Below are 26,219 nucleotides of genomic sequence, written 5' to 3' on the forward strand. Positions count from 1 at the left end.
ACATTCGAAATGTATGACAGAAATGCGATCATTTGATATCCATATTTCAATAACAAATGTTTTGAGGTTTTCAGAGAAAAAATATGCATTTTCAAAATAAAGGAAAAATAAGATTTTTTGTAAAAAAATTCATGTTACTATAATAACAATGGATAGCTACCATCATCCCGAATTCAAAACACTATATTTTTTTATGTTTGCATGATTTTTCATTCGATTATAGTCAATGTCTCCCATATAGTCAAAATCCCATAAGCTCTGTGCTTCAATTATGCACGCCTCGGTTTTGCATCCCCCATATGCGGTGCTAAACCGAGGCATGACTGTATCATTTTGTGGTAAGGAACCAGGCGCCTCCATGGTTTTATGCTGAGAAACAGAAATTCAATGGAGGCGCTTGGTGTCTTATAATGATTTATACCTCAAAATTTACAAACTTTCGCAAGAAATTACCTAAAATTCAATTCTGTCGATTGGAGTGTTTTTAGGGAGCCCAAATCTATCATACCTTGATGAAACTGAAGCGTTTACTGACATCAACTTACAACGTACCTAAATAAAACATTTTTACTGCTTATCACAAAGCACATCAAATTTTGACCTAAATCACTAGCGATAATATAATTCAAAACAGTGATATTGGACCATAAACCATTTTTGGCTGGTCAATAGCAAGATATTGTCGTCGTCACCCACGTAAAGTTCCAACGAGTTCCGCCCAGCCTGAGTGATTTCATTCACATAAACATAAAGGATCCACTTACCTGAACGAGCAAAATTAAGCCTAACGAGTTTAGGCTGAGTATCCTCCGCCTCATTCTCGCGTGGTGGTGTTTGGTCCCTTCGGGGGAACCACCAGCACCAGCAAGGGGGTGGATCGGGGCCACGCAGGAACGGCGTTCTGTGAAGTTAAATAGAGAGAGAGAGTCAGAAAGAGGTGACGATGAGTGGCGTTTTTCAGCGTTACGTCCCCGAAGCAACAGCCGGTTGACCTCCGGGGAGTTTTGGTCCAAGGACCGCTGTCAATTTTCCTCGAGACACACAGCTTCAAGAAGGTTCGTACGCACCGAAAAAGGATCGTCTAGAGAACGGGTCGTTGATTTAATTATTTTCACGGTAAGTTTATTTCAACGAGTCGCTTTCTCGCTCTCAATGGATCTCAATCTTCAGTGGAGTGATAAATTTCGAATGGGGACACTTTTGGGTGAAGATTCCCCGGTATCATCAAAATTGAATGTCATTGTGGGGGTGTTTTGTGAAATTTGTACCGTTTAGGGAGTTTGTTTCCACTGGGAAGCTTCTCGTTAACACAATGAATTATTGAATACAAAATGGCTAGACAGCAGATACTTTTAAACTTTTGTTCTCATGAATGTTCTGCCAAAAAAAAAGAAAATTCTCATATTTTTAACAGCTGGTGTAAGGAACGATTCTTGAGCAAAATCAAGAGCTCTTTCGAAGAATTTGACACTGGCATCATCGAAGATTCCTTCCACTTAATTATCATATAAGCCATCAAAGTCATCAGCATCACGATATTTGTTCAGTCATTGTTGATCCGGGTGGTTCACACTTTCAAGTGGCTTCCTGTTTTAAAAAAAAGCATTTTGTATTCACAATTTTTCGATTATTTGCCAACAGCTGATCAGTCATGTAAATACAGATGTTAGTATGCAAACTTGGTTTAGAAAATGTGCCTTTGCATATTAAGATGCGCTCTACGGCTAAACCAACGCAGATTTCGATCACCCCTGCTGACGGTAACTACGGTAATGTAGTTTTTGACACGAAACAAATGTTCTTGAGTAAGATCAATTTAATCTTTTAATCCAATAAAACAACATTAACATCAACTCTACTCAACTGAACAAACAATTCGATCTGTGGCAAGGGGTCACAGCCTATCGTCACCTTTTGAGCCTGTTCAGCTCAAACATATTTCACCCTGGTTTAGCACGTACCATATCGTATTCTTCCCACGCAGCAAGACCCACAAAGACCGCGCGCAAAATTAGCATATTTTTCTCAGCCCATTCCGGCGGTGACGGCTTCGGTATGATGACCTATCCGCAAACCCGTCCAATAAGTCACCTGTCAGTAAAATCTGTCTCTGCCTCAGTGACTCCTCCCCGCCCCTGCCTCCAGGCTTAGAAGTTATTAATGATCTACTCCTCAACGCACGCTTCAATGTGATTTTGCGTACGCAGAGTTGAGTCGTTGAGTGAAAAAAAAGTGCCATCATCTTCAAACAAGCTACGCTGCTAGAAACAAAGGTTCGTTCTCCCCATCGGATCATCAAACACAAACACCTGGGGCGGTGACACTTTGACCGGGGCTGGACACCTCCATTAGACGTTGGCACCGGCAAAGAAGTTAATCTTGACATAATCCGCCATCTCGTTCATCTCCTTTTAAAGCCGAGAGATGCGCCTGAACCAAACGAACGCGCCACGCCGGGTGTACTTATGTAATTAAGAAATTCACTGGTGGAACTTATTCGACGGAATCCACCAGCGGTACGAGTGCAGTATGTGACCAGAGGACAGGTACGTAGGTTGCAGGTCCAACAAGTTGGGTAGACACTACAGCGCGTGTGTTCAAAAGGGTGATCCGCGAAGGCGAACCGAAAATCAGATAACGGATGATCGGTACTTAACCTTTGCCAGCCTTTTGAGGTTACGATGCGTTGAGTTCTTGGACGTCCGCGATCCTTAGGCCACTGAGAATTGAAGATCGAAACAATGAACGGCGGAAATATTGACATTTCGGATACAATGTACTGAGTTGGCTTGCTTGAGTTGATTTTGGTTAGTGTTTTTGGATAGGGCGTCCAATTTTCCCGGGTTTTGAATTTCCCGGGAAACGGGAAAAATATTTTTCAAATCCCGGGAATTCCCGGGATCCCGGGAATTTTTTGAACAGTCATAAAATCTATGTTTTCATTAAATTTGTTATGTTTTTAAAGCTTACAATCATAGAATTAGCTGAATACTGTTAATTGGTGATAATCTTTACTTCAATCTGAACAAGAACAGCAGTTTTTAGGTAGTGTGATTCAAATTATTTCATATTCATAATCACAAAATTCTTATTAATATATTTCTTTGATTTTTTATATGAAATGACTACAAAAGCTAAACAAATTTCATTGAAACTGTAAAAAAAAACAAGAAACGATAACAAATAAAATGAATCCATCCAATGTAAAATTTCAGAAAAGTTTAGAATTTCAAAACATATTTTACAAACTATGTATCTTTAAGTCACTACTGCCAACTGGGGGAAATCGGGACTGCAGTCTGAATAGGTACAGGATTTTTTAGAGCAATAAATTTAAAAATTGGTGTACTAATTGTTTTGTTAATTAAAAAAATATCAGAACATTATGCTGTCTTAATTTGTTACTATTGTCCTAAATTGCTCCAGATGCCGATGTTTGATGAAAAATAATAAAATATGATTTTTTTTTTCAAGTTTAAAATCATCATTAAATGTGAATATTTCAAAAATAAATAAAGTTTAATGAAAAATATTTAAAGCGCTAGGCATTTTGTGGATCCATAAACTAAAATTTTAATAATTTTCCCTTATAAGCCAAATAAATCTGGAGTTTTTTTTAAAGGTCCAATAAACCAAATTTTCAGTTTTTGCTTTTTGGGTGTTTTTAATACCCCTGACTCGAGGCGGTTTAAAAAACACCCAAAAAGCAAAAACTGGAAATTTGGTTTATTGGACCTTTTCAAAAAAAACTCCAGAAATGTTGATATATGCCGAATACAAATTTGCTAATGCTTCAAAAATGTTATCGATAACTTAGTATTCAACTGCTCATCTATTTCCACAACCAAATCTGAGTTTCCTGACCAAAAACATGATTTTTTTTTCAATTTCGGGAATTCCCGGGACAAAATATCAAATATCCCGGGATTCGGGAATTCCCGGTTTAGGGAAAATCCCGGGATTTTTGTCCCGGGAATTCCCGGGATGGACGCACTATTTTTGGATCAATTGAACCGCGTTGAGAGTTAGCATCCATCAATCTTGGTTCGACTCTCTTAGCATACATAGCACCCAAACAAAGGTTTGCTATCATCCAATGTGACTACTGTTCTGCAATGTAATTGTAATTCAGCGCTCAATCTTACAGTTGGATATTTTTTGTACTATAAACTGTTCAAAGGGCACTAAGGATCATTGCATCCTACACCATTACTATACTGGTAAGTACCTGAGTTCACATAAGATCAGGGAGCGTTGTCTTCTGTCGATTCGTCGTTGTCATGCTATCCGGGCATACGTGCACCTCTCAATGCCTCACATTTTGCCCTTCACCCATAAATTCGATTTCAATCCTGAGATATTCAATATAAACCGAAAAAAAAACTCCGTGCATTGTTGGAAGTATCAATCTTGACACACCCTAAACATTGATGTAAGTGCGACAACTTACCAAAAGGGTGTCAGGTCAAAACGCGTTTGACACACATACATGACCGACTACCATAAACATTTGTAACTATAACTCAGGACTTCGGCAACCAAATTCAACCAAACTTCGCAGCAATGCACAGGATGGTCAAGCAAAAAACGTGTTTGTTATTGTTTACATTGTAGGCTCTTTTTTCTCGGAACGTCAAAATCTGACGTGCAGCAAGATAGTACGATAGCGGCGATTTGATGATGGAAATTTTACATTTTCTCTCAAAAACTTCAAAGACTTCAAGTAAGCCTCTCTGATCATTTCATTTCAAATAGCACGAAGTTTCATGAATTTTAAGGACGATTTTAAACATTTTTCATGATTCATGACCGATAGGCTGGATTCGTTTACCTCTAAAATAGATGCGATTTTTATTATCATTTTTTTTCCCCTGAAGGATTATAAAAGATTCAACTAATTTCGGAAGACTAAATGTCGTTTTTTTTCACTTAAAAATAATGTCTAGATTGGTGCGCTGGAAGTGGGGACGCGAACTCGTGATTATTCAGGTTATTTTTTTGTGTGCTTTTGGGTCGCTATTAGTAGTGGTGAGTGCATAATTTGTAAAGGGAGCGCGTGGTCGTAAAAAATATTCGGTGTGAAAAGTTATTTTTTGTGTGTGCTTGCTAGCAATGATAATATCAGTCCTTCCTTTATCATCGCTGATCGGAGGGCACGCCGCCGGTTGAGTTTGTCGTAGTAATTGTGTTCCAAAGTAACAGGGTGTTAATTGTGTTTCCTACTTCAGTCGATTGCGGGCGGCGAGGCCACGCTCTTGCCTTACTGAATTATTTGTGTCTTGAGCGTCATTTTTGTTGAGTAATTGGGGTTTTTTTGTGCTTTTGTAATCTTAATCAATTATTTAGTGATTTTCAAAGCCCTTCCATATCATCGTTGATCGGAAGGCACGGCGTCGGGTAAATTGTATTTATTTTTTTCGAATAAGGTTTTTTTATGCTGAAAAAGCTATTTCTATATAATGATCGAAAGACGCACTGACATTTTGGATCGTCGAGTTAATAGTGGAGCAAAATAATTTTGTGTGAGTGATTTTGTATGTTAACCATAAAGACCTTCCCATAGCTTCGTTGCTCGGAAGGCTCGCCGACGGGTCTGTTATGAAAGTCCTCCCCATAGCATCGTAGCTCGGGAGGCATCGAAAAGCCAATACCTTATCCTACTAACCCAAAAAATAATAATCACGTGATGCTTGAAGGAGATGCTGTGGATTCAACGGTCTCAAGCGGTATCAACAAGTATATAGCGAAAAACTATGTGCTTGATGAGTCTGCAACTTCAACTATCGGACTAACATTCCTCCCTTTCGTTGAACTGCAGGCTTCTTGGGAGGGCGCCGGTATTGACTAATAAAGTAGGGATCTTCAGAGGTTAAACAGTGAACGGATGGTTGGCTCCCACTGATCATTTTTGATTCATTGTTTAACTTCAGCTGATCTGTCAATAACGAAGTAGCAGCTCATTGGTAGTCAACCATGCTCATGCTCAGATTTTTTCACAAAGATACAACTCTTTGAAAAATTAAACCCCTTTTTTAATTTCAAGCTCACTTTTAAATTTTTTGCCGTAAGTTCTATAAAATAATCAAGTTATGATTGCAGGTACTGTCCACCATTTTAAATATTTGGTTTTTTTGTTTTTTTAGTGACTTTGAATTTATTATTTATTTTATTTATGAGTTAAATTTAATCCTTAATTTTTTGTTATTCAATTAATTAATCATCAAATCAAATTTGCTAAACTTACACACATCCTAATAAATATCGACTTTAATCTAGTCAAACATTATCGAATTATTTGATAAACATAAATATGTCTCGTTCAACAAAATATAAAAACATGTGCAGAACGTTTTTTAAACCAAATAAAACAAAACCATACCATGATAGATTTCAAAATTTCTCGTTAATCATGATGCCACAAAAATAGATGACATATCAATAAAACTTCTCCAGAACACTGTCTTTTCTTCCAAAACTTGAATAAAGTCATGACTAATAGCGTTCATCATTTGACAAATCCCTCGATTTAGCAGCGCCATTATGATAAACTAAGTGATTTTTATGACCAGTGGGGCTACCACACCTTCAATAGCTGGGATCCCGGATGTTGGGAGTGCGAGCTGAATCTCCAATAAAAATAAGTCATTGACGAGGAAAACCATGCAGCGGACCCTACTCAGGATGGGTGGAGAATAGAACGTGACGATGGTGACCCGGGTTGGCAAAAGAGCACATCCTAGAGATTGGTCGCTAATTCCGTTAGTCGTGTTATAACTAATAGGTATGAGTTTTTCGAATGTTTATCCCAATTATCAATAGGAGTTGAACAGAAAATGCTTCAGTACACACAATGTACTAACACATTTGACACCAACTACGTCATTCACGGCCAATCCCCTGCCAGTTCTTACCACGGTGTGATGAAGCCAATCCAGCACCAAACACTTGAACCGTTCAGAATTGGTTGTTAGCTCATCACTCGTATGTGTTTTGCTATACCCCGACCAAGTGGCTGGTCAAACTCTTACCGTCAGACCAATCCGGCGCGGTGATGAGTGTACGAGAAAACTAATAAAACTTTTATGGCAACATTGTGTGCGGCAAAGAGTGGGGGGGACCTCCTCGGCCACGGCGATATGGCAATCAATGTTTCACCTGTCTCGTACGAGTACGATGAAAGAACGAGAACCGTTCGTACAAGCGTAACTAAATGTCAAACAAATAATTCTGATAATTAATTGAAACTCGTAACCGTCGTCTGGTAAGCCACTGGTACAGGTGGTAGTGAATGGATTTTGCTGACCACACTGGTTCGACTCTAGGGTTAGCGTGAAGGGTGGATTGTACAGTTTGCACAGGGTGAAATGAAGAATTGCACAATTTTCATCTAATTAGAACCTAATGGGATTGGCTTATAGGATGTTTGGTAATTTGTATTTCTCCATGCTGTTTACTGGAATTGGTTATATAAGCATTGTTATAACGTCCAAATATGATTATAATTTTTCTGCTAATCGTTCAGCGTTCAGAGTTTATATGGTTAAATGTGTTACCTTCAATATCAAACAAATGCGTATTCCAGCACATAAGGGTTTGTTCAAATATTCCGTTAAGAGATTTCTGGGACTTTAGAACTCAGATGATCACAGCTCTGGATAATTAAGTCTGGAACTGTACTGCCGTTCTAATCTAGTCCGTCCCATATGTAAAAAAGAGTGCTGAAATAACGCTGTGAGAAGTCCATAAAAAGTTTTATCATTTTTCTCATTCTAAACCAACAATTTCTATATGATTTTTCACACAGTTTTTTGTTTCAAAATCAGTCTAAAAATATAACTGAGCAATTCTCTACCAAAACCGGAAATGGATTTTATTTGTATTTTTTGATTTGGCTCAAACTTTGTGGGGGCCTTCCCTATGGCCAAATATGCTATTTTGTGTCATTGGTTCACCCATACAAGTCTCCATACAATTTTGGCAGCTGTCCATACAAAAATGGTATGTAAATATTCAAACAGCTGTAACTTTTGAGTGAATTTTCTGATCAATTTGGTATCTTCGGCAAAGTTGTAGGTATTGTTGAGGACTTTTGAGAAACAAATAGGTACACGGAAAAAAAATTGCAGATTTTTTTATCAACTTTTTTTTTTACTAAAACTCAATTTCCCAAAATACGTATTTTTTGATTTGCGAGATTTTTTATATGGTTTAGGGGACAGAAATCCGCAACTTCAGTCTGCGATCAGCAGAGAAGCGAGTCAGACGTGCGTCCCTCACAAACCAAAAAAGTGCTAAAAAGTGCAAAAAATGCCTAACGGCAAGAAAAAGAGGCGGTCCTCACCAGCAGGATCGGCAGATTTGAAGAAGCTAAAGAATGCCGAAGCGCTACCTGCAAAGCCAGGCAGTTTGAGCAAGGACGCTCAAAAATTGTCTGGAAACCAGTTCGCAACCCTCCCTGTGGACGTGAGCGAGAAGGAAGAATTTGAACGACGGGAAAAGTTGCCACCCATTTTTGTGAAAACATCGTCATCGGACTCGGTGCAAAAGTGGCTGACCGGATTTATCAAATCTGGTGCTTTACGAGCTTCCATTCGCTTGTGTGCTGATGGACTCAAAATTCTACTACCTACCAGAAAGGATTACAACTACGTTCGGGATTTCCTGAACAACACAAAGATTGAATACTACAGCCATGACGATCCAGGTAAACGCCCCATGAAACAGGTCCTCCGAGGCCTGTACGACATGGATGTGAGTGTGCTGAAAGAAGAGCTCAAAACTCTTAAGTTGAACGTGATCGAAGTCTTCAAGATGACGAGACACAACAAGGACATCAAGTATCGTGATCAACTGTACCTGGTTCATCTCGAGAAAGGATCGACAACGCCGTCTGAGCTGAAAGCAGTTCGGGCAATTTTCAACATCATCGTGACTTGGGAACGTTATCGTCCAGTGCACCGAGACGTGACACAGTGTTCGAACTGTTTGCAGTTTGGACATGGTGGAAGGAACTGTTTCATCAAGAGTCGTTGTGCAACATGCGGAGGTGAGCACAAAACTCAAGCTTGCGAAACAATCAACGAGAACATTGAAGCCAAATGCTTCAATTGCGGCGGCGACCATTCTACCAAGAATCGGAGCTGCCCAAAACGTGCTGAGTTTGTGAAAATTCGGCAGCAAGCGACGACGAGGCACCAACCAAATCGTCGCAAAACACCACCAACTTTCACGGACGTGGATTTTCCTGCTTTGGCGTCACCTGGAGCGGGATCTGTTCGAGTGGTTCCAAATCTGCAGCCATTGCCATTGAATCAGCGCCAAAAAGTTGCAGAGAATACAACACCTCCTGGCTTCAGTCAGCAACCGAGGGAAAACCAACCATCAACGGGTGAAGGCAATAGTGACCTGTTTTCACCACAAGAACTTCTGAACATTTTCATCGAGATGACAACAACACTGCGCGGTTGCAAAACTCGCCAAGAACAAGTAAGAACTCTTGGAGCATTCATCTTAAAATACAGTTCGTAGTTTACTCGTTCTAGTGAATTTGAATATTTCAATGAATTTACTTTTTTAGTTTAAGTTAGGATTAGTTGTTAAAGTGATTTTTTTTTCTTTTTTACCCAAATGTATTCGATTATATGCAAAAATGTAAAACAATTTGAAGTAAATAAATGAATGTGAACAGTTAATAAGAAAACGAAAAATATAACAAAGATGAAGAGCATGTAGCCATACCACTTAGAATGTAAATGAAATGTAATTATTAAAAGAAAGTTCAATAAAGACATATTTAATTTCAAAAAAAAAAAATCCGCAACTTTTGAGCCATAGAGAAACATGGTCAAAAAATCTGCCGCCGAGCTATGAATTTTTGAAAAAATAGTGATTTTTGGAAAAAAATCGAAGTTTCATGCAAAAACAAGTTTACGGCTTAAAGAAAAATAAACACGAAAATTGAAGTTTTTTAAGTCTCACCCAAACAGCCCACCGTTTTCTAATGACGATATTTCAGCAATTAATGGTCCGATTTTCAATGTTAATACATGAAACATTCGTGAAATTTTCCGAACTTTTCGAAAAAAATATTTTGAAATTTTTTAAATCAAGACTAACTTTTTAAAAGGGCTAAACATTGAAAATTACGCCCATGTAAAATGCTAGTCTTGATTTGAAAAAAGATCGAAAAATTTCACGAATGTTTCATGTATTAACATTGAAAATCGGACCATTAGTTACTGAGATATCGTCATTAGAAAATGGTGTGTTTTTTTGGTGAGATTTAGAAAACTTCAAGGAAAACTTCAATTTTCGTGTTTCTTTTTCTTAAAGCGGCTCTATCTCAGCAACCCGAGGTCCAATCTTCAATGTCTCTTAGACAATTTTATAGCAAATTTTCTGAACTTCTCCAAAAAAATATTTTTAGAAATGGTCACTCATGGTCACTATTTTTAAAAATTGAAAAACTGCAAATATTTCGCTAAAATCAAACTTTCTGTGGCTATATCTTGAAAACGGAGCACTTTATCAAAAAATCTGTAAAGTACTTTTCGATTGCAAATTCAATTTTGCATTAAAAAATAATGTCAAACTTGTTTTTGCATAAAACTTCGATTTTTTTTCCAAAAATCACTATTTTTTCAAAAATTCATAACTCGGCGGCAGATTTTTTGATGCGAATTTCTGTCCCCTACAACATATAAAAAATTTCGAAAATCAAAAAATACGTATTTTGGGAAATTGAGTTTTAGTGAAAAAAAAGTTGATAAAAAAATCTGCAAATTTTTTTTCCGTGTACCTATTTGTTTCTCAAAAGTCCTCAACAATACCTACAACTTTACCGTAGACACCAAATTGATCAGAAAATTCACTCAAAAGTTACAGCTGTTTGAATACCACTGCCGTACCATTTTTGGATGGACAGCTGCCAAAATTGTATGGAGACTTGTATGGGTGAACCAATGACGCAAAATAGCTTATTTGGTCATAGGGAAGGCCCCCACAAAATTTGAGTTAAATAAAAAAATGGTCGAAATCGGCCGATTTCGTAGAGAGTTGCTCAACTGTCATAAATTTGATTAAAAAAAAACTAATCAATTTGTGCAATTTTCAACAAGATACCGACTTGACTTTATTTGTCCATAAATAAAGGCAGTCATGGTATCAAGGTAGGCTTGAACATTTACACCAGAGGTTCAACCTGGTTCAACTGTCATTTCCAGGTTTGTTTTGATAGTTTTCCAAGTAAATAATAGTCACAAAATGATAAAAAATTGATTATTTCAGATTTTGATTCCTATTTATAGATATCAAAATATAACCAGCAACGACACCAGACATTGTTAAAATACTACAGAGGCAAATAACACATGAATGCAAATCTAAACTGCTAAACCCTTGAAATTAATTTGAAAAAAAAACTCCGCTTATCTGAGGAACAATATCTTGCAGGACGCCTATTAATTTAAGACAATGCAAAACTAATTGTATGGTGTACATTTAAGCCATAACGGTATGCATTTTATTTTTTCTATCCGTGGTTTTCACTTGCAAAAGAAAATGGACCAAAGGATTGGATTAGTTCGTTTTAAAATAGAAATATTTCTTCAGAAATGAACAGATAATGTTATTTTCAAGGTTTACGTATTCTTAAAGACATACTCTGTAAAATATAAACAATTCTTCATGCACTCAGACGATTTGCGAGACATTTCTATATGCCTTTATTTTGCATATGGGATAGCACGAAAGTCATATTTATTTTGGAATTTTTAGAACAAACATTGCATGGCATTTTTAGAACAAACATCAATAGGCTAAAAGAACATGATAAAAACAAGACTATTGGAAAGTTTATCTCATTTTTGACAAAAATACATATGGGACGGACTACACGAAGAAAAAAGAGTTCCCAAAATCGTGAACAAGCGTTCATGAAAATGGGAACCACGAACAAAGTGTTCAAATTTCATGGTACGTTTTTCAAAATCGTACCATGGGATTTGAACACTTTGTTCGAGGTTCTCATTTTCATGAACGCTTGTTCACGATTTTGGGAACTCTTTTTTCTCCGTGTAGATTGGCCGCAGACGATTGTCACAAACTCATACGTTGTCATTTGTCTGATCAAGTTCAAAGATTTGACCTAAATTTGTCGAACCACTAGTTTGCCAAACCAGACTACCGTCATTAGTTAGCATAACGCTCCGCTATTATGTGCATGCAAATAGATGTATGTCACCACTCTGGCTGCTGCTACTCCGTCCCATCTCCATATTATGTCATAGTTCACAGCGTTCCCCAGCCTTCCCCGAGCGGAGTCGTTTCGTGGATATATTTAAATGGAACCGCTCAACATTCAACACTTTACCCAACACCCACAAACGCACACACACCTTTTCCTTTCCTTCTACATACTTTTCTCTTCGTTCCACCTTCGTCGTCATTATTAAATCAAATATCCACCAGATTCATTCAGCTTGGTCGGCTCACCTTTCCCAGGTGGGTTGTCTCATTCGTAACTTCAAATAAACCGCGCGGCGTTACGACGGCTTCAGGTCAAACGATACCTGAGATGTGCCAATTGGGGTGATTAGGGACAAATGTGACACACACTTAAAGGAAGGCAAGAATTTTGGCCCTCTGTTTTACTTGAAGTTTCATACAAAAAAATTAGTGTCATTCATTTTAATCATAAAAATCCTACGTATCCCGAAAAAACATGCCTCGCCATACTGGATACTTGTACTGGTTTCGAACCATACACAGTAAAAAATTGTATAAATTTGGAAGGTGTATTGAATATTGCCTATTTTATGATGTAATTTTGCCTCAATTAGACTGAAATAGCGACATTACAACAGAAAAGTGGTAAAATTACACATTTTTTCTGACATAAAAGATGTACCCCTTTCCAGATGTAATAAATATTACCACGATTTTTTTTCTTTGTAGGGTTCGGCTTAGTCAGCACAAACCATTCACAATAATAAATTCTCCACACGCACCAAATAGGGTGGCCCCGCGAATCACCGGCACCTGCCAGGGCGGCCCCCACCACGTGACATTTGACATTTGAGATCATCGTCGCGCGCGCTAAAACGTTTTACCTGAAGATTCACCTGAATCGCGGGTAGGTTGTACTGCGAAAAGGACGTACCACACGGCAGGCAGGTTGTCTAATAAAGTGGCGATGGCGCACGCTTTAATTGCTTGGCAGGTAGGTTGGGGGAAAGGCCGGGTGGCGGCTAATTTTATGTTCAGAAGGAAAACGTATTAACATCTCATTCGCTGATGTTATTAGTAATAAAATTAAATTTTGATAGCTGGATTTGCGTCGAGTGGTGTGGATTACGTGCCAAGTAGGGGTGGCAGATGTACTGAATGGTTTATAGCTTTATTATGTTGCAATTTAGACATTTATGCACAATTATTTTAAAAGTAAATGAAACATATCGTAACAAAAATCGTCATTCAAAAGTAATGAAATAAATGGGTCATACCAGGTTAACTGGTACACTCTTGAACTCAACCTTGACCGATAGGGACCAAACTTGGAGGGAACGTTCATCAAAAACGATTATTTTCCGCAATTTCGTTTGCATGAGGAAATTTGTATAAATATTTTCTTTTACTAATATTGCTCATTTTGCACTTCACTACCCAAGTAACATTTTTTCCAGGAGTTCTACAAGAGCTCTTCAAGATAGCTACAGCATAGCAGTTTGTACCACGATAGGATAAAATTCTCTTCAAAACTTCTTCAGATGTTTGGAAGAGTACTTGAAGAGAGTTTTATCCTACCGCGGTCCAAACTGCTATGCTGTAGCTATCTTGAAGAGCTCTTGTAGAACTCCTGGAAAAAATGTTACTTGGGTAGACTGCCCATTAGGGTGGGTACGGATTTTGAAAAGTTCTCAGATCAAGTTCTGGTGTGGTTCCCCTTGTAGGGCATACCCATAGGGACTCTCACACCAAATTTCAGCTCATTTCGTCTGGAGAACAACTTTCCCTAAGAGACCAGGTCGATTCGGTCAACCCCCATCGAGCTCAACAGCAATACATCCGGGGTTTTCGGAACCAACGGTTTTCCCCAGAAAAGCATCAAATTTTCCTTAGCATGCTATGAATGTTTGATGAACACCGCGACGCCACATGTAAAACAGCTACCTTACCTGGTTGTTTGTGATGTTTCAATGCAATGTTTTACAATGGGGCACTGCAAATGTTAATAATGACAAGAGGATGCTAGGCGTTAATCAACCTAAGGCATTATCCAGGATGCCCTCGAAAGACTGGCTGCTCTAGTGTTAGATTAGATTAGATTAGATAAGTGATAATCAATATACTTTAATTTTTTGTCATAACCTTATCTTTAAAAAAAACATACTTCAGCGTTTCTTCGGCTCAACTACACGAGTCACGAAGGAAAAAGTTTTTCATCTTTACGACACCTCTTAAATCCAGCTCGTGCTCACAGCTGGTACACATATTGTACCTTACAGTCTGACTCAGCGTCTCGTCGCCTTCGTGCTAACTTGTCGTACGTGCATTTTGGACCAAATTGAGTTAAGAACGCCATTTTGTGCAGCTCACAATGCCACATCTTTTGACCTCCACAGATCCCCATCCATCATTGAATATCCTGAGATATTCAATGAAAACCAAAAGAGCTCCGAAATTTTTAGTCACTTTTCATATGAAAGAAGTTTCAATCTTGTCGTGCTATCTTGTCACTCCCTAAAAATTGATGTAAGTGCGACAAAGGGCAAAGGGATTTCAGGTCAGAACGCGTTTGACGCGCGTACAAGTTAGACTACCGTAAACATTTGTAATTATTTCTCGGGACTCCAGCAACCAACTTTAACCAAACTTCGGGACAATGCACAGAATGGTCAGCCAAACAAAACGAGTTTGTTATTGTTTACATTGCGTGCTTTCGTTTTTGTTGATTCAAGGTCAAACATTAAAACGCGTTTTTCTCGGAACGTCGAAAAGGCAGGTGCGACAAGATAGCACGACGACGACGTCGGTCTGTTCACACCCAAACTCACCACCCCCAGTAGCCAGCTAGTGTCGTGAAGGTGGTGAAATTCCCGGCAAAAAAGACGGACTTTTTTCTGCCATGCCGGGCACAATTACTCACACTGAATTATGTCGGTCGATGGGTCTGTAGGGTAAATCAACGGCTTAGCCGATGCAATGACCATGGGGCCTTTGGAAATTCCACCAGCATTTTGTATCACGGTTCGTGGTTCAATGATCGAATTCACGCCAACAGAGCGATATTGATGCCCACTGGATAAAATGATGCACCTATTGAACTGAACTATTTACCATGGAGTGAAATTGGAAAAAAAATGCTAGCATTCAGGTGGGCTTGGTGCGGAGAAATTGTGTAACTGAAGCTGCAAAACCCACGTGAAACGCAAATTGAGGGAGGGAAATTAAAATATAGCTATCAATGTAAACATTCATCAGGGAAATGAAAGCTATTGATTGGCGTGCTGCAATTGTTTCAATACAATCTTTTGTTGAGTTTTGTATTGAAATTGATACTACATGTCCTAACCAACATCACAATGGCATAATCCATTTGACTGAATTCAAATTGCAATAATTTTTGACAAATCCGGATTGATTTTCTATAACTATCAAATAACAGGGTTTTGTAGTTAATAACAAATTTTTTACTCGGCTTTCCACGTGACCCCTATTGATTTTGCAATAACCCAGCAACATCTTCAAAGGACCCCGCCGCCGTCGTCCATTGCTTGGTCACCTTTGGACAGTCTCTGGTCGTGCCTTCCTTGAATAGTCGCACCCTGCGAAGCAGTTGGCGCAGCTCATCATCGCCAAAGCTTATTACCATTGGGCACATCATAACGGTTTAAAGTGCTCGTCGTCGTTGTCGGTGTTACAACTAATCACTGACTAGGGCCTGATGGCTTTTCCGGGTCCAGCGGGTTCGCTCGAAAGTTCGTTCATGGTGGAGAATGGGTAACGATTCGGGGGCGTGCCAAATAAATTAATCGATCTATGGGGAAAACGAACGCTTTCACGCTTTTATCGTCGTTTCCAACGTGATGCAAAATAGTCACTTTTCTCAAAAGATTCAGTAGAAGGTGTGAGCGAAATAAAGAGAAAAATAAGTAAGTCACGTTGCTCAGCATTCAAGCGGAAAACTGCAAGTTGATTCGTGTTTCTTGGGGATGGTATTGTGTTCTCGCGAAAGCAATTGGAGCCTCTTGAGGTTAATTTTTTTATTTTATTTTTTTTATGGATAATTCTCTACCAACTCACACGAAATCGGGAAAAGTTGCCCCGACCCCTCTTCGATTTGCGTGAAACTTTGTCCTAAGGGGTAACTTTTGTCCCTGATCACGAATCCGAGGTCCGTTTTTTGATATCTCGTGACGGAGGGGCGGTACGACCCTTTCCATTTTTGAACATGCGAAAAAAGAGGTGTTTTCAACAATTTGCAGCCTCAAAGGGTGATGAGATAGAAATTTGGTGTCAAAGGGACTTTTATGTAAAATTAGACGCCCGATTTGATGGCGTACTCAGAATTCCGAATAAACGTATTTTTCATCGAAAAAAACACTAAAAAAGTTTTAAAAATTCTCCAATTTTCCGTTACTTGACTGTACAAAATGTTGGAACATGTCATTTTATGGGAAATTTAATGTACTTTTCGAATCTACATTGTCCCAGAAGGGTCATTTTTTCATTTAGAACAAAATTTTTCTTTTTAAAATTTCGTGTTTTTTCTAACTTTGTAGGGTTATTTTTTAGAGTGTAACAATGTTCTACAAAGTTGTAGAGCAGACAATTAAAAAAATTTTGATATATAAGGGGTTTGCTTATAAACATCACGAGTTATCGCGATTTTACGAAAAAAAGTTTTTAAAAAGTTGGTCGTCATCGATCATGGCCATTCATGGTCACCCGCGACAGACACGGACGACGAAACAAAAAGAAACGCAAAAAGTAACTTTTTCAAAACTTTTTTTCGTAAAATCGCGATAACTCGTGATGTTTATAAGCAAACCCCTTATGTCTATATATCAAAATTTTTGTAATTTTCTGCTCTACAACTTTGTAGAACATTGTTACACTCTAAAAAATAACCCTGCAAAGTTAGAAAAAACACGAAATTTTAAAATGAAAAATTTTGTTCTAAATGAAAAAATTACCCTTCTGGGACAATGTAGATTCGAAAAGTACATTAAATTTCCCATAAAATGACATGTTCCAAATTTTTTTACAGTCAAGTAACGGAAAATGGGAGAATTTTTAAAACTTTTTTAGTGTTTTTTTTTGATGAAAAATACGTTTATTCGGAATTCTGAGTACGCCATCAAATCTGGCGTCTAATTGTATACAAAAGTCCCTTTGACACCAAATTTCTATCTCATCACCGTTTCAGGCTGCAAATTATTGAAAAACACCTCTTTTTTCACATGTTCAAAAATGGAAGGGGTCGTACCGCCCCTCCGTCACGAGATATCAAAAAACGGACCTCGGATTCGTGATCAGGGACAAAAGTTACCCCTTAGGACAAAGTTTCACGCAAATCGAAGAGGGGTCGGGGCAACTGCTGTGTGAGTTAGCGGAGAATTACCCTTATATTAAGGGAGAGGAAATTGCCACAGAGTAACTAAGAGAGAAAAGTTCTCAGTAATGTCCCATTTACGGACACAGAGAACACAGCTCGAGATTGGCTAGAGAACTATTTCCTCGAGGTTCATTTGCAAAAAAAAGTTCATCATTCAAGGGACCATCCATAAACCACGTGGACACTTTAGGGAGGGGGGGGGGGGGGAGGGGGGTTGGTATGGCGATTGTCCACGATCCATACAAAAAAGTTTTTTTTTGTATGGACAATTGTCCACGAGGGGGGGGGGGGGGGTAACAGATTCCCAAAAAAGTGTCCACGTGGTTTATGGATGGTCCCCAAACAAAAAACCAAAAGTGTCGACTTCGGTATCGAACCTGAGACCTTTGACAAACTAACCCAATGACTTTACTGCCTCGGCCACTACTGCTTGGTGACCTAGAAATGGTCAGAAGTCGATGTATGACACTTGTTGGAGATTTATGGTCTCAATTAACGAATGAACACTTTTTTTGATGGTGTGGGTTGGTAGCATTATTCTTTCGGTTTTGGCGCTGAGCCCTCAATTAATTTTGAGCGAACGATTCTCTCCACTCTGAATTTTGAGTGAACATTTTTTTGTGTTGTAAGCAAATAAAAAGTTATGTATTCCTACACCCAAAATTCCGAGTCGAGAGAATCGTTCCCTCAAAACTTATTGAAGGCTCAGCGCCAAATTCGAGAGAATAATGCTACCAACTCACGCCGCCAAAACAAATTAGTTCATTGGTTCATTGAAAGAATAAATCTCTAACGAGTTTCATACATCGACATCTGACCACTGCTTATTCACCAAGCTGTAGTGGCCGAGGCAGTTAAGTCATAGGGACGTGGCGTTACGTCGTGCTGCCATCTGTTTTTTTTTTTTTAGAGCAAAAGTGGAAAATTGCTGAGTTATCGTCAAGGTTAAGGTCTCTGGGTCGATTTCCGTAGTCGACACTCTTGGTTTATTGTTTTGACGGATGAACTTTTTTTTGCAAATGAACCTCCAGAGAATTTTTCTCTCGCCCATCTACCACCATTCTCTCGTCTCGAGGCCATTATTCTCTCGGACTAGCGCTGCCCAGTTTTGGGTATATAGCTTGAAAAACAAAACATTTTCAGAAATATGTCAATAAATAAATTTGAAAGCTAAGTAGAAATATCTTCAGATAGGGTGATCATAATCTCAATATTTTGATGTTTCTACAAATGTTTAAGCCATGCCTAAAAATTCACATTTTTTTTAATTTATTGTAGAAACAATCACAATTGAACAAATCTTCAACATGTATTTACGAAAGTCATCGAATATGAAGAAAAACATGAGCATGAGCATGAGCATGAGAGACCAACCATGGTTGCCTCTCCGTTGCTGAACAGAACCGTAATATCCTTTCAGCACTACTTATTATAGGCTTCGACGATCTAAAGGTGTTTCCCTTATCAACAGCATGTATAAATATCATCGAATATAAAGAAAAACAACCATATTCTCAATTGAAGAGATGCCCAACCTAAAAGTTTCCCAGAATCACGTGTTTTAGTAATAAGTAATTAGTGTTAGTGGTAGTAGTGCCCCCATGTGTTGAGAATACGCAAAAAACTTGCTTGATCTTTTTTTTAATTTTTCATATTATTTTGATGTAGAGAGATAATAGACTACTTACTACATATTTCATAAAAAAAATACACATCACCAAACATGCAAACGCCCTACCTAGTACACCTTCAAACGCACCTTTACGAGCATGATGCTCCTGAATCGTTTGATGATTATATTGTTCACACCTCGCCGCTAGCGCGTAAATCATGTTCAGTAAGTCTTCATCAGCACCGCACACAGCTCATAAACACGTGGATGATTCCGTGTGACGCTAATGCCTCGCAAGACTTTCATGCTGCCTGGTGAAGCAGTGCATTTGCTTGTTTGTTTTAATTTACAAACCACGTTGGTTAATCCCACTTGTGCGAAGCGTTGTTAACCACATGATGTAGAACCCTTCCTGGCTCAAACTAATCGATTTCCATTAGCCGATGATTGTGCAAAACCCGTTTTCAAACCTTGCGCGAACTCGTTCGGGATGTGAGCTTTGACATTTTCACACGTTCTTGGTCATCTGCCACCGAGAGCGCGCGCGCGCGCTTCTTCAAACATTGCGAGGTGAGCAGATGAAACTAGTAAGTTTTGTATATACAAAACTACAAAAAAAAGCATCTTTTGTTGCCCCATCCGATGCTGCTGTTACCTTTGATGGTCTGATGATGTTCCAGCATAACAATAATCCGTTGTTGTTGGCCGTCGCTAGGACATCGAAGGTAGGCCGCTTTTCGACGACCTCCAGCGCGCTTCTAACAGCGCCGATGATTGGCCCCTGGCCAACAGGCAGAAGCCATCTCGCGGAGCGTAATTTTATCAAAACGAGGCGCTTTTTATGGTTCGAAATTGGCGTGGTACTATACCACGTGCTCTGTTTCGGACCTATTCAGCGTGCTTGGGAGGTGAGAGTTCATCATTTCTCTGCGCAGCAATCGACGGGTGGTGGTTTTAGAACATCGGGTTTGAAAGGTGAAGCCAAGGCTGGTCGGAATGATTCAGTAACGCTACTGATGACGGGTTTCGTGGAACAAAGCGTGATTTAGCCTTAATCGCTACAAGTGAACAGCAGCATCATTAGGTTAATCGTCCGTGCTTGTCGTCTGAGAGTTAAGAATGAGATATAGGTCATACTAATAAAAGTTTGGCTGAGCTTAGCTTAGTTGACCGATTTGACCCTAGCGGAGCATAATACGAGCCTAGTTTAGTGCTGACAAATTAATAAATGTACTTGGATTGTGCCAATCGTCTATCTCACTAACAAATAACGCAACCAGTATTGTTAGAAGTATCCGATATAACAATGAAAATTCATTTGCTGATGACGATACGTTCCCCTATCGTTTTCAACCATCCAGGAAATAACCTTTTGATGGTCACTTCGAATAGCAACACTACAACGCATATCGTCCATCCGATCGATATCATTATCCATGCCGGCCTCAGACTGTCCACGTTGACCAACTCTCAATCAGTCGGCTTGGGTTCAATCCCCGGTGGTATTTTTCGAGACGAGATTTGTCTGATCATGCCTTCCGTCGGATGGGGAAGTAAATGTTGGCCCCGGTCTAACCTATAGCGTTAGGTCGTTAGCTCAGTCCAGGTGCAGGAGTCGTCTCCCTGGGTCCTACCTCGGTGGAGTCGCTGTTAGGCAGTTGGACTAACAATCCACAGGTCGTCAGTTCGAATCGCGGGGTGGATGGAAGCTTAGGTGTAAACAGAGGTTTGCGACTGCCTCAACAATTAAGCCTACGGACACCTAGTTTCGAGTAGGAATCTCGCAATCGAGAACGCCAAGGCAATGCTGTAGAGCGAATAATTTGATTATTTTTTTCAACCAATACAAGTATATTCCGGATTCAAATATGCGCTGCTTCAGCAAAATAAACATTCTGGATAAAAGAATTCGAACACCGAACTTGAACAATGGTATAGTTAACCCAAAAGGTTCGTTGATTGTCAACAGCCAATGCTTTGCACTGCTAAATTTGTAAACAAAGCTATTTCCTTAGCAGAAATTTCAGCACTTCTTTGAATATCTAAAAAGGCTAAATTATCCATGTCCACTAGGGTGACAAGAAAAACTGAAAATTTTGGAGAATCTCAAGAGATACCACCTAGCTCGACTTTTTTAAGGTAATAATAAGTATCTGTGCAGATTTTTAGCCAAATCAGTTGATGGTCGCTGTTTATCGTTGAAGTTTATATCTGGAGTTTTTTTTTTTTTTTTTTTGAAATGGTCCTATAAACCAAATTTTCTTTTTTTGCTTTTTGGGTGTTTTTGAATACCCCTGACTCAAGGCGGTTCTAAAAAGACCCAAAAAGCAAAAATTGAAAATGTGGTTTATAGGACCTTTTCAAAAAAAACTCCAGATATGGGGAAAATCGCGAAAATCTATGGGGAAAAACATCGCTTCAGGATTTTGGCAGCAGGTGGCGCAGGTCTCGCCCAAAATTGTTGAAAATTTAATTTCATGCAACTTTGTGCAAGGGTGCAAGAAAATCCGAATTGAAAATACAAATTATTAATCCCATTACATATTTTTTGTTTTGAAACATCCACAAAAGCGGCCAGAACTATCAGAACAATCCACACCTCTTCACAGAATGGGCTGAAAAAAATCTCCGGAATCGTCATGTTAAGATGACGTACGATTCCGACATCGATGACGTACGATTCCGACAGTTCTTCCTGTCTAAATTAGTATTCGGTGGGCTATGGCGAGTCAATAGAATCCTCACCCGCTCATTGAATGGTATTATAAAAATTTCAGGATTCGTTTGATACCTTCCAGGAGCAGTCAGAATGACAGAGTCCGGCAGTGGCGCTGTAACGTACTCTTCCGAAAATCCGAAACGAGTAAAAGATATTGTGAAATTTGTCGTTATCACACGTCTGCTCTTATTGAACGTGTTGGACAAACGCATTTCAGCATTGAGTTACGACGAAATAAATGTAGCATTTGCGACGTCAATCCCTTGGAACTGTTTTCTCCTCAAATCTACTTAAAGAGGACTATTGCGAGCAACCACTGGCTCGCGCCGCAGATTTGACAGTTGATCTAGAAACATATCTTTTACAGAGCTGGACATGTTATAAAATAAAGTTCCAAGTGTAAATGTTGAAGTTGCCAGTTGCGGAGTTCGGCGACAACTAAACGAATTTATTCGATAACGATTATCTCCGGACAAGGTATGTAGATTAGTAAGGTTAGGCGGGTTTTCAAGCTGTCATAATAGAAAGATAGCACGGAAGTCGGATTTTATATGGAGATTTTCAGAAAAGATTTTTGACTATATGAATGTGAGGAAGGCACCAACCACCTAAAAAGTCTCAGGCTATAAATTTAATAATTTAGTCAAATTCTAAAAAAGACGTGCTGTCAAATGTCCACAATTCTTAACTAAACATTAAGGATACATTTGCCTTCAAAAGAGATGAATCTTGGCCAAATATAAACGGGTACTCACAATTATACCGAATAAACTTGTTCCAATGTTTAAGTATATTGATTACAAATCCGACAAGATTTTGCCATGGGACTAAAGTATATCAACTTAGAGCATTTTTTCGCTGATTTGCTCCAAATGGCAGAAAATTATGGCTACGCTCATTCGAAATAAGGCTTTCTAGTCAGAGATTTACCAATACATTCAAAGTATGTTTACATTACAGCTGGACGTTTGTTTGCATCAGGTTTCCTATCTCTTTCTAGCAAAAGTTTTTTGTCCGGCGACTTCTAGCTGGTTTTTTTGACTGGCCGCCCGATATGTCAGAAAACATACTTCACAGGGCAGTGACAGCTCGAGCTCGATCAATGTTTGCATCAGGACACTGTGACGAGAAGTTCGTCATTTTTGGGTTAAATTATATTTTTTTCACTGGGCCTAGAAAGCCTTATAATGATTTTGGATACGGTGAACAATGTTCGGAAAACAATCTTGCAAGAAATCTTCTCACCTTTGCAAAAGTTACCAAATTTGCAGTGGAAAAATAGCAGATGAGCCTGAATGCAAGCTCTGTAGCAAAAATATATTTTGGAAAATATTTTGGACTATTCTGAAAAGAGGATAAGAAACCTACAAGAATGTGTAAATCGCTGCGAAGGGGCTGAAGCTAACGAAAAATTTGAATTTCTGTTGAAATGTGTTTTGCTCGTAACTAAAATGAGTTTAAAATATGTACAAACATTTTCAAGCTTTTTGACGATTGCAAATTTTGGAAGTATTTGTCCAAGGAATAAGAACTTTAAATTTTTTTTTTAATTTAAGATAAGGCTGGTACAAATATTTTTGAAAGTTTTTGTAACCCCCCCCCCCCCCCCCCCTTCAAAATTGGCCCGAAAAATCAGGGGGCAAAAAAAAATTTTTACAATAAACTTCAAAATTTCAATGAAAATTCAAGTGCAACCAGCTGAAATCAAATTAAAATACATTCTCCTGCGTTTAAAATCATTTTTAGCATGTTTGGGTTTATTAAAAAATCTCAAGATTTTTTGAAAATTTTCTATGCAAAATCTTTTTTTTCGATAAAATTTTTGTTTTTGTCAGATCTTAGATTTTTTGAAAACTAATGATTGCAAAACAACTGAACTAGTGTAAAATGCATTTTAAAACACTTTTTTCATTTAAATGTGAAGACTATGGCTTCACACTATGGCCCCCCCCTTGACCTCGGCCAGGGCCGAGGGACAAAAACTTTTTTAAATATTTGCATCGGCCTAATTTAAAAACTAACTTAATCCACCTATGTGGTTGGTGCCTTCCTCACTCTTTTCCAACAATGGGTGATATGTGATATGATGGGTTTGGACACAAATTTCGTCTAATTTCGTTAAGTTCCGGAATACAAAAAAAACACACATATCACTCAAGGGCTCATAAGTTGCATCATAAGTAGTCAGAACTCGAGATAGGGTTGCCAGATCTTCAATGTTTTAGACTCGGCCTTTCTATTACCTCACCAACGATGGGTCGGATGATGGATCCGGACATTGTTTACATACATTTAAGTGAGATCCGGCTACAAAAAAAGTGCATACATCTCACTTAAGTGGTCAGAACTCGAGACAGGGTTGCCAGATTATCAATGTTTTAAGCTCGTTGGAAAGGTCATTTGACTACCTAACCAACGATGGGTCGGATGATGGATCCGGACATTGTTTACATACATTTAAGTGAGATTCGGCTACAAAAAAAGTGCATAAATATCACTTAAGTGGTCAGAACTCGAGACAGGGTTGCCAGATTATCAATGTTGTAGACTCGTTGGAAAGGTCTTTCGATTATCTAACCAACGATGGGTCGGATGATGGATCTGGACATTGTTTACATACATTTAAGTGAGATCCGGCTACAAAAAATTACATAAATATCACTTAAGTGGTTAAAACTCGAGACAGGGTTGCCAGATTATCAATGTTTTGGACTCGTTGGAAAGGTCTTTCAATTACCTAACTAACGATGTATAGCATGATGATGTTTGGTTCAGTTTACTGCCATTTATTCAACTTCTGAAAATATGTGAAAACACATTTTTATACATAACTTTTGAACTACTTATCGAAACTTCAAACAATTCAATAGCACCGTATGGGACCCTAAACCAAGTCAAATGCGACTGGTTTGGTCAAAATCGGTTCAGCCAGTGCTGAGAAAACTGCGTGACATTATTGGTCACATACACACACACATACACACAGACATTTGTTCAGTTTTCAATTCTGAGTCGATATGTATACATCAAGGTGGGTTTTCGAGCTTAAAATAAAAAGTTCAATTTTGGAGCAGGATTATAGCCTTACCTCAGTGAGGAAGGCAAAAAGGGAAAATTATTTTTTTTTAGCAGCATTAAACAGAATTTAAAAAAATATTTCACATGCTAACAGCATTTGTTTTCAAATTTTCGATTCAAAATGTATTATATCTGTGAGCCGAGAGTTATTTTAAAAGTAAATGTAAAACTAACTGGCTCAAAAATAAATAAAGGAAGGCAACAACTTTGCATAAAATTTGCAGTGGGATTTAAATTAATACAAAAAAAAATGTCTCAAAAAATCAATAGCCCCAAATTTTTATACTACACATATGATAAGTCTTGAAAAAAAACAATCTCGCACACCACATAAGGAATAACAAATTGAATCAATACAAAACTGTCTAAATCCAACTTAAAAATGCTTCATTAAAAAAAACTTATATTTACTTACAATTCACGCTTCAATCCTCAGCCGCAAAAATCGCTCGATCTTTGTTCAAACGCACCCGGTTGATTTTCCACTTTTCACCATTAATTTTCACAGTCCATTTGCCAAATTGTAACCGTCCAAACGTCCACCTGAATGTCACTGATCTGCACACAACACAACACTCCTCAAGGTCAATCCGCGAATTTCAACGCGCAGTTCGATTAGGAAACGGCACCGTTTCACGTTTCACCAACGGTTCCTTCCGTTTCAGCAAAAGTCTGTTGACTGTCAACAGTTTTTTCGGGGTCCACCGAAAAGAAGACGGTTCGCAGGAAAAAAATTGATCGACCGTGTCCGTGTGACAACTGAAAGGCTTCCACGGGCTGACATAACTTAAATACCTTTTTCCCACTCGGCGTCTACTAGCGCAGACGAACCCAACGACCGCGGGCGAGCGCACACCCAAACACGGCCGATCTTCATTCTCCCCCACTTGAAGCTCAACCAGATTTTAAGGTCCAGTCGAAGTGGTCGTAGGTGAGCCGGCGAGCAGCATCTTCAGTCTTGATCCTCGACCTGCTCAGTATCGGTCAGAGCTTGGAGTGGCTCTCTCTTTCTTAGTTTTCTGCCATGTGGATTTGATGAGTAAATTTTGTTTAAAATGTTTATACTATTTAGACTTTTATTATGAACGAGGTCTAAATCTTGCTTAATTTGTAACTTGAGCACTTTTAATCAATTTAATGGATGGTTTATCATTTGAAAGGAAAATACTAAAGAAAATAACTAATCTTAGAAG

The 26,219-nt window shown here is 38.6% G+C and overlaps 1 protein-coding gene across 2 annotated transcripts in view; it reads right to left on the reverse strand.

The window, feature by feature from the left end:
• The window catches only part of LOC120415907 (mucin-2), a 56,328-nt gene extending 30,524 nt beyond the window's left edge, over nt 1–25,804 (reverse strand). Inside the window, exons 1-2 of one of the 2 annotated variants that reach the window (XM_039577551.2) lie at nt 25,442–25,804; nt 765–901 (exon numbers count right to left, since the gene is read on the reverse strand). In XM_039577551.2, coding sequence (XP_039433485.1) covers nt 765–818 — 54 coding nt within the window. In that variant the 5' untranslated portion in view covers nt 819–901; nt 25,442–25,804. The remainder of the gene's footprint in view (nt 1–764; nt 902–25,441) is intronic. The other variant, XM_039577550.2, reaches the window with a different exon arrangement.
• Between the last annotated feature and the right edge of the window lie 415 nt (nt 25,805–26,219).

Source organism: Culex pipiens, chromosome 3 (assembly GCF_016801865.2).
Source record: "Culex pipiens pallens isolate TS chromosome 3, TS_CPP_V2, whole genome shotgun sequence".
Taxonomy (NCBI): Eukaryota; Metazoa; Arthropoda; class Insecta; order Diptera; family Culicidae; genus Culex; species Culex pipiens.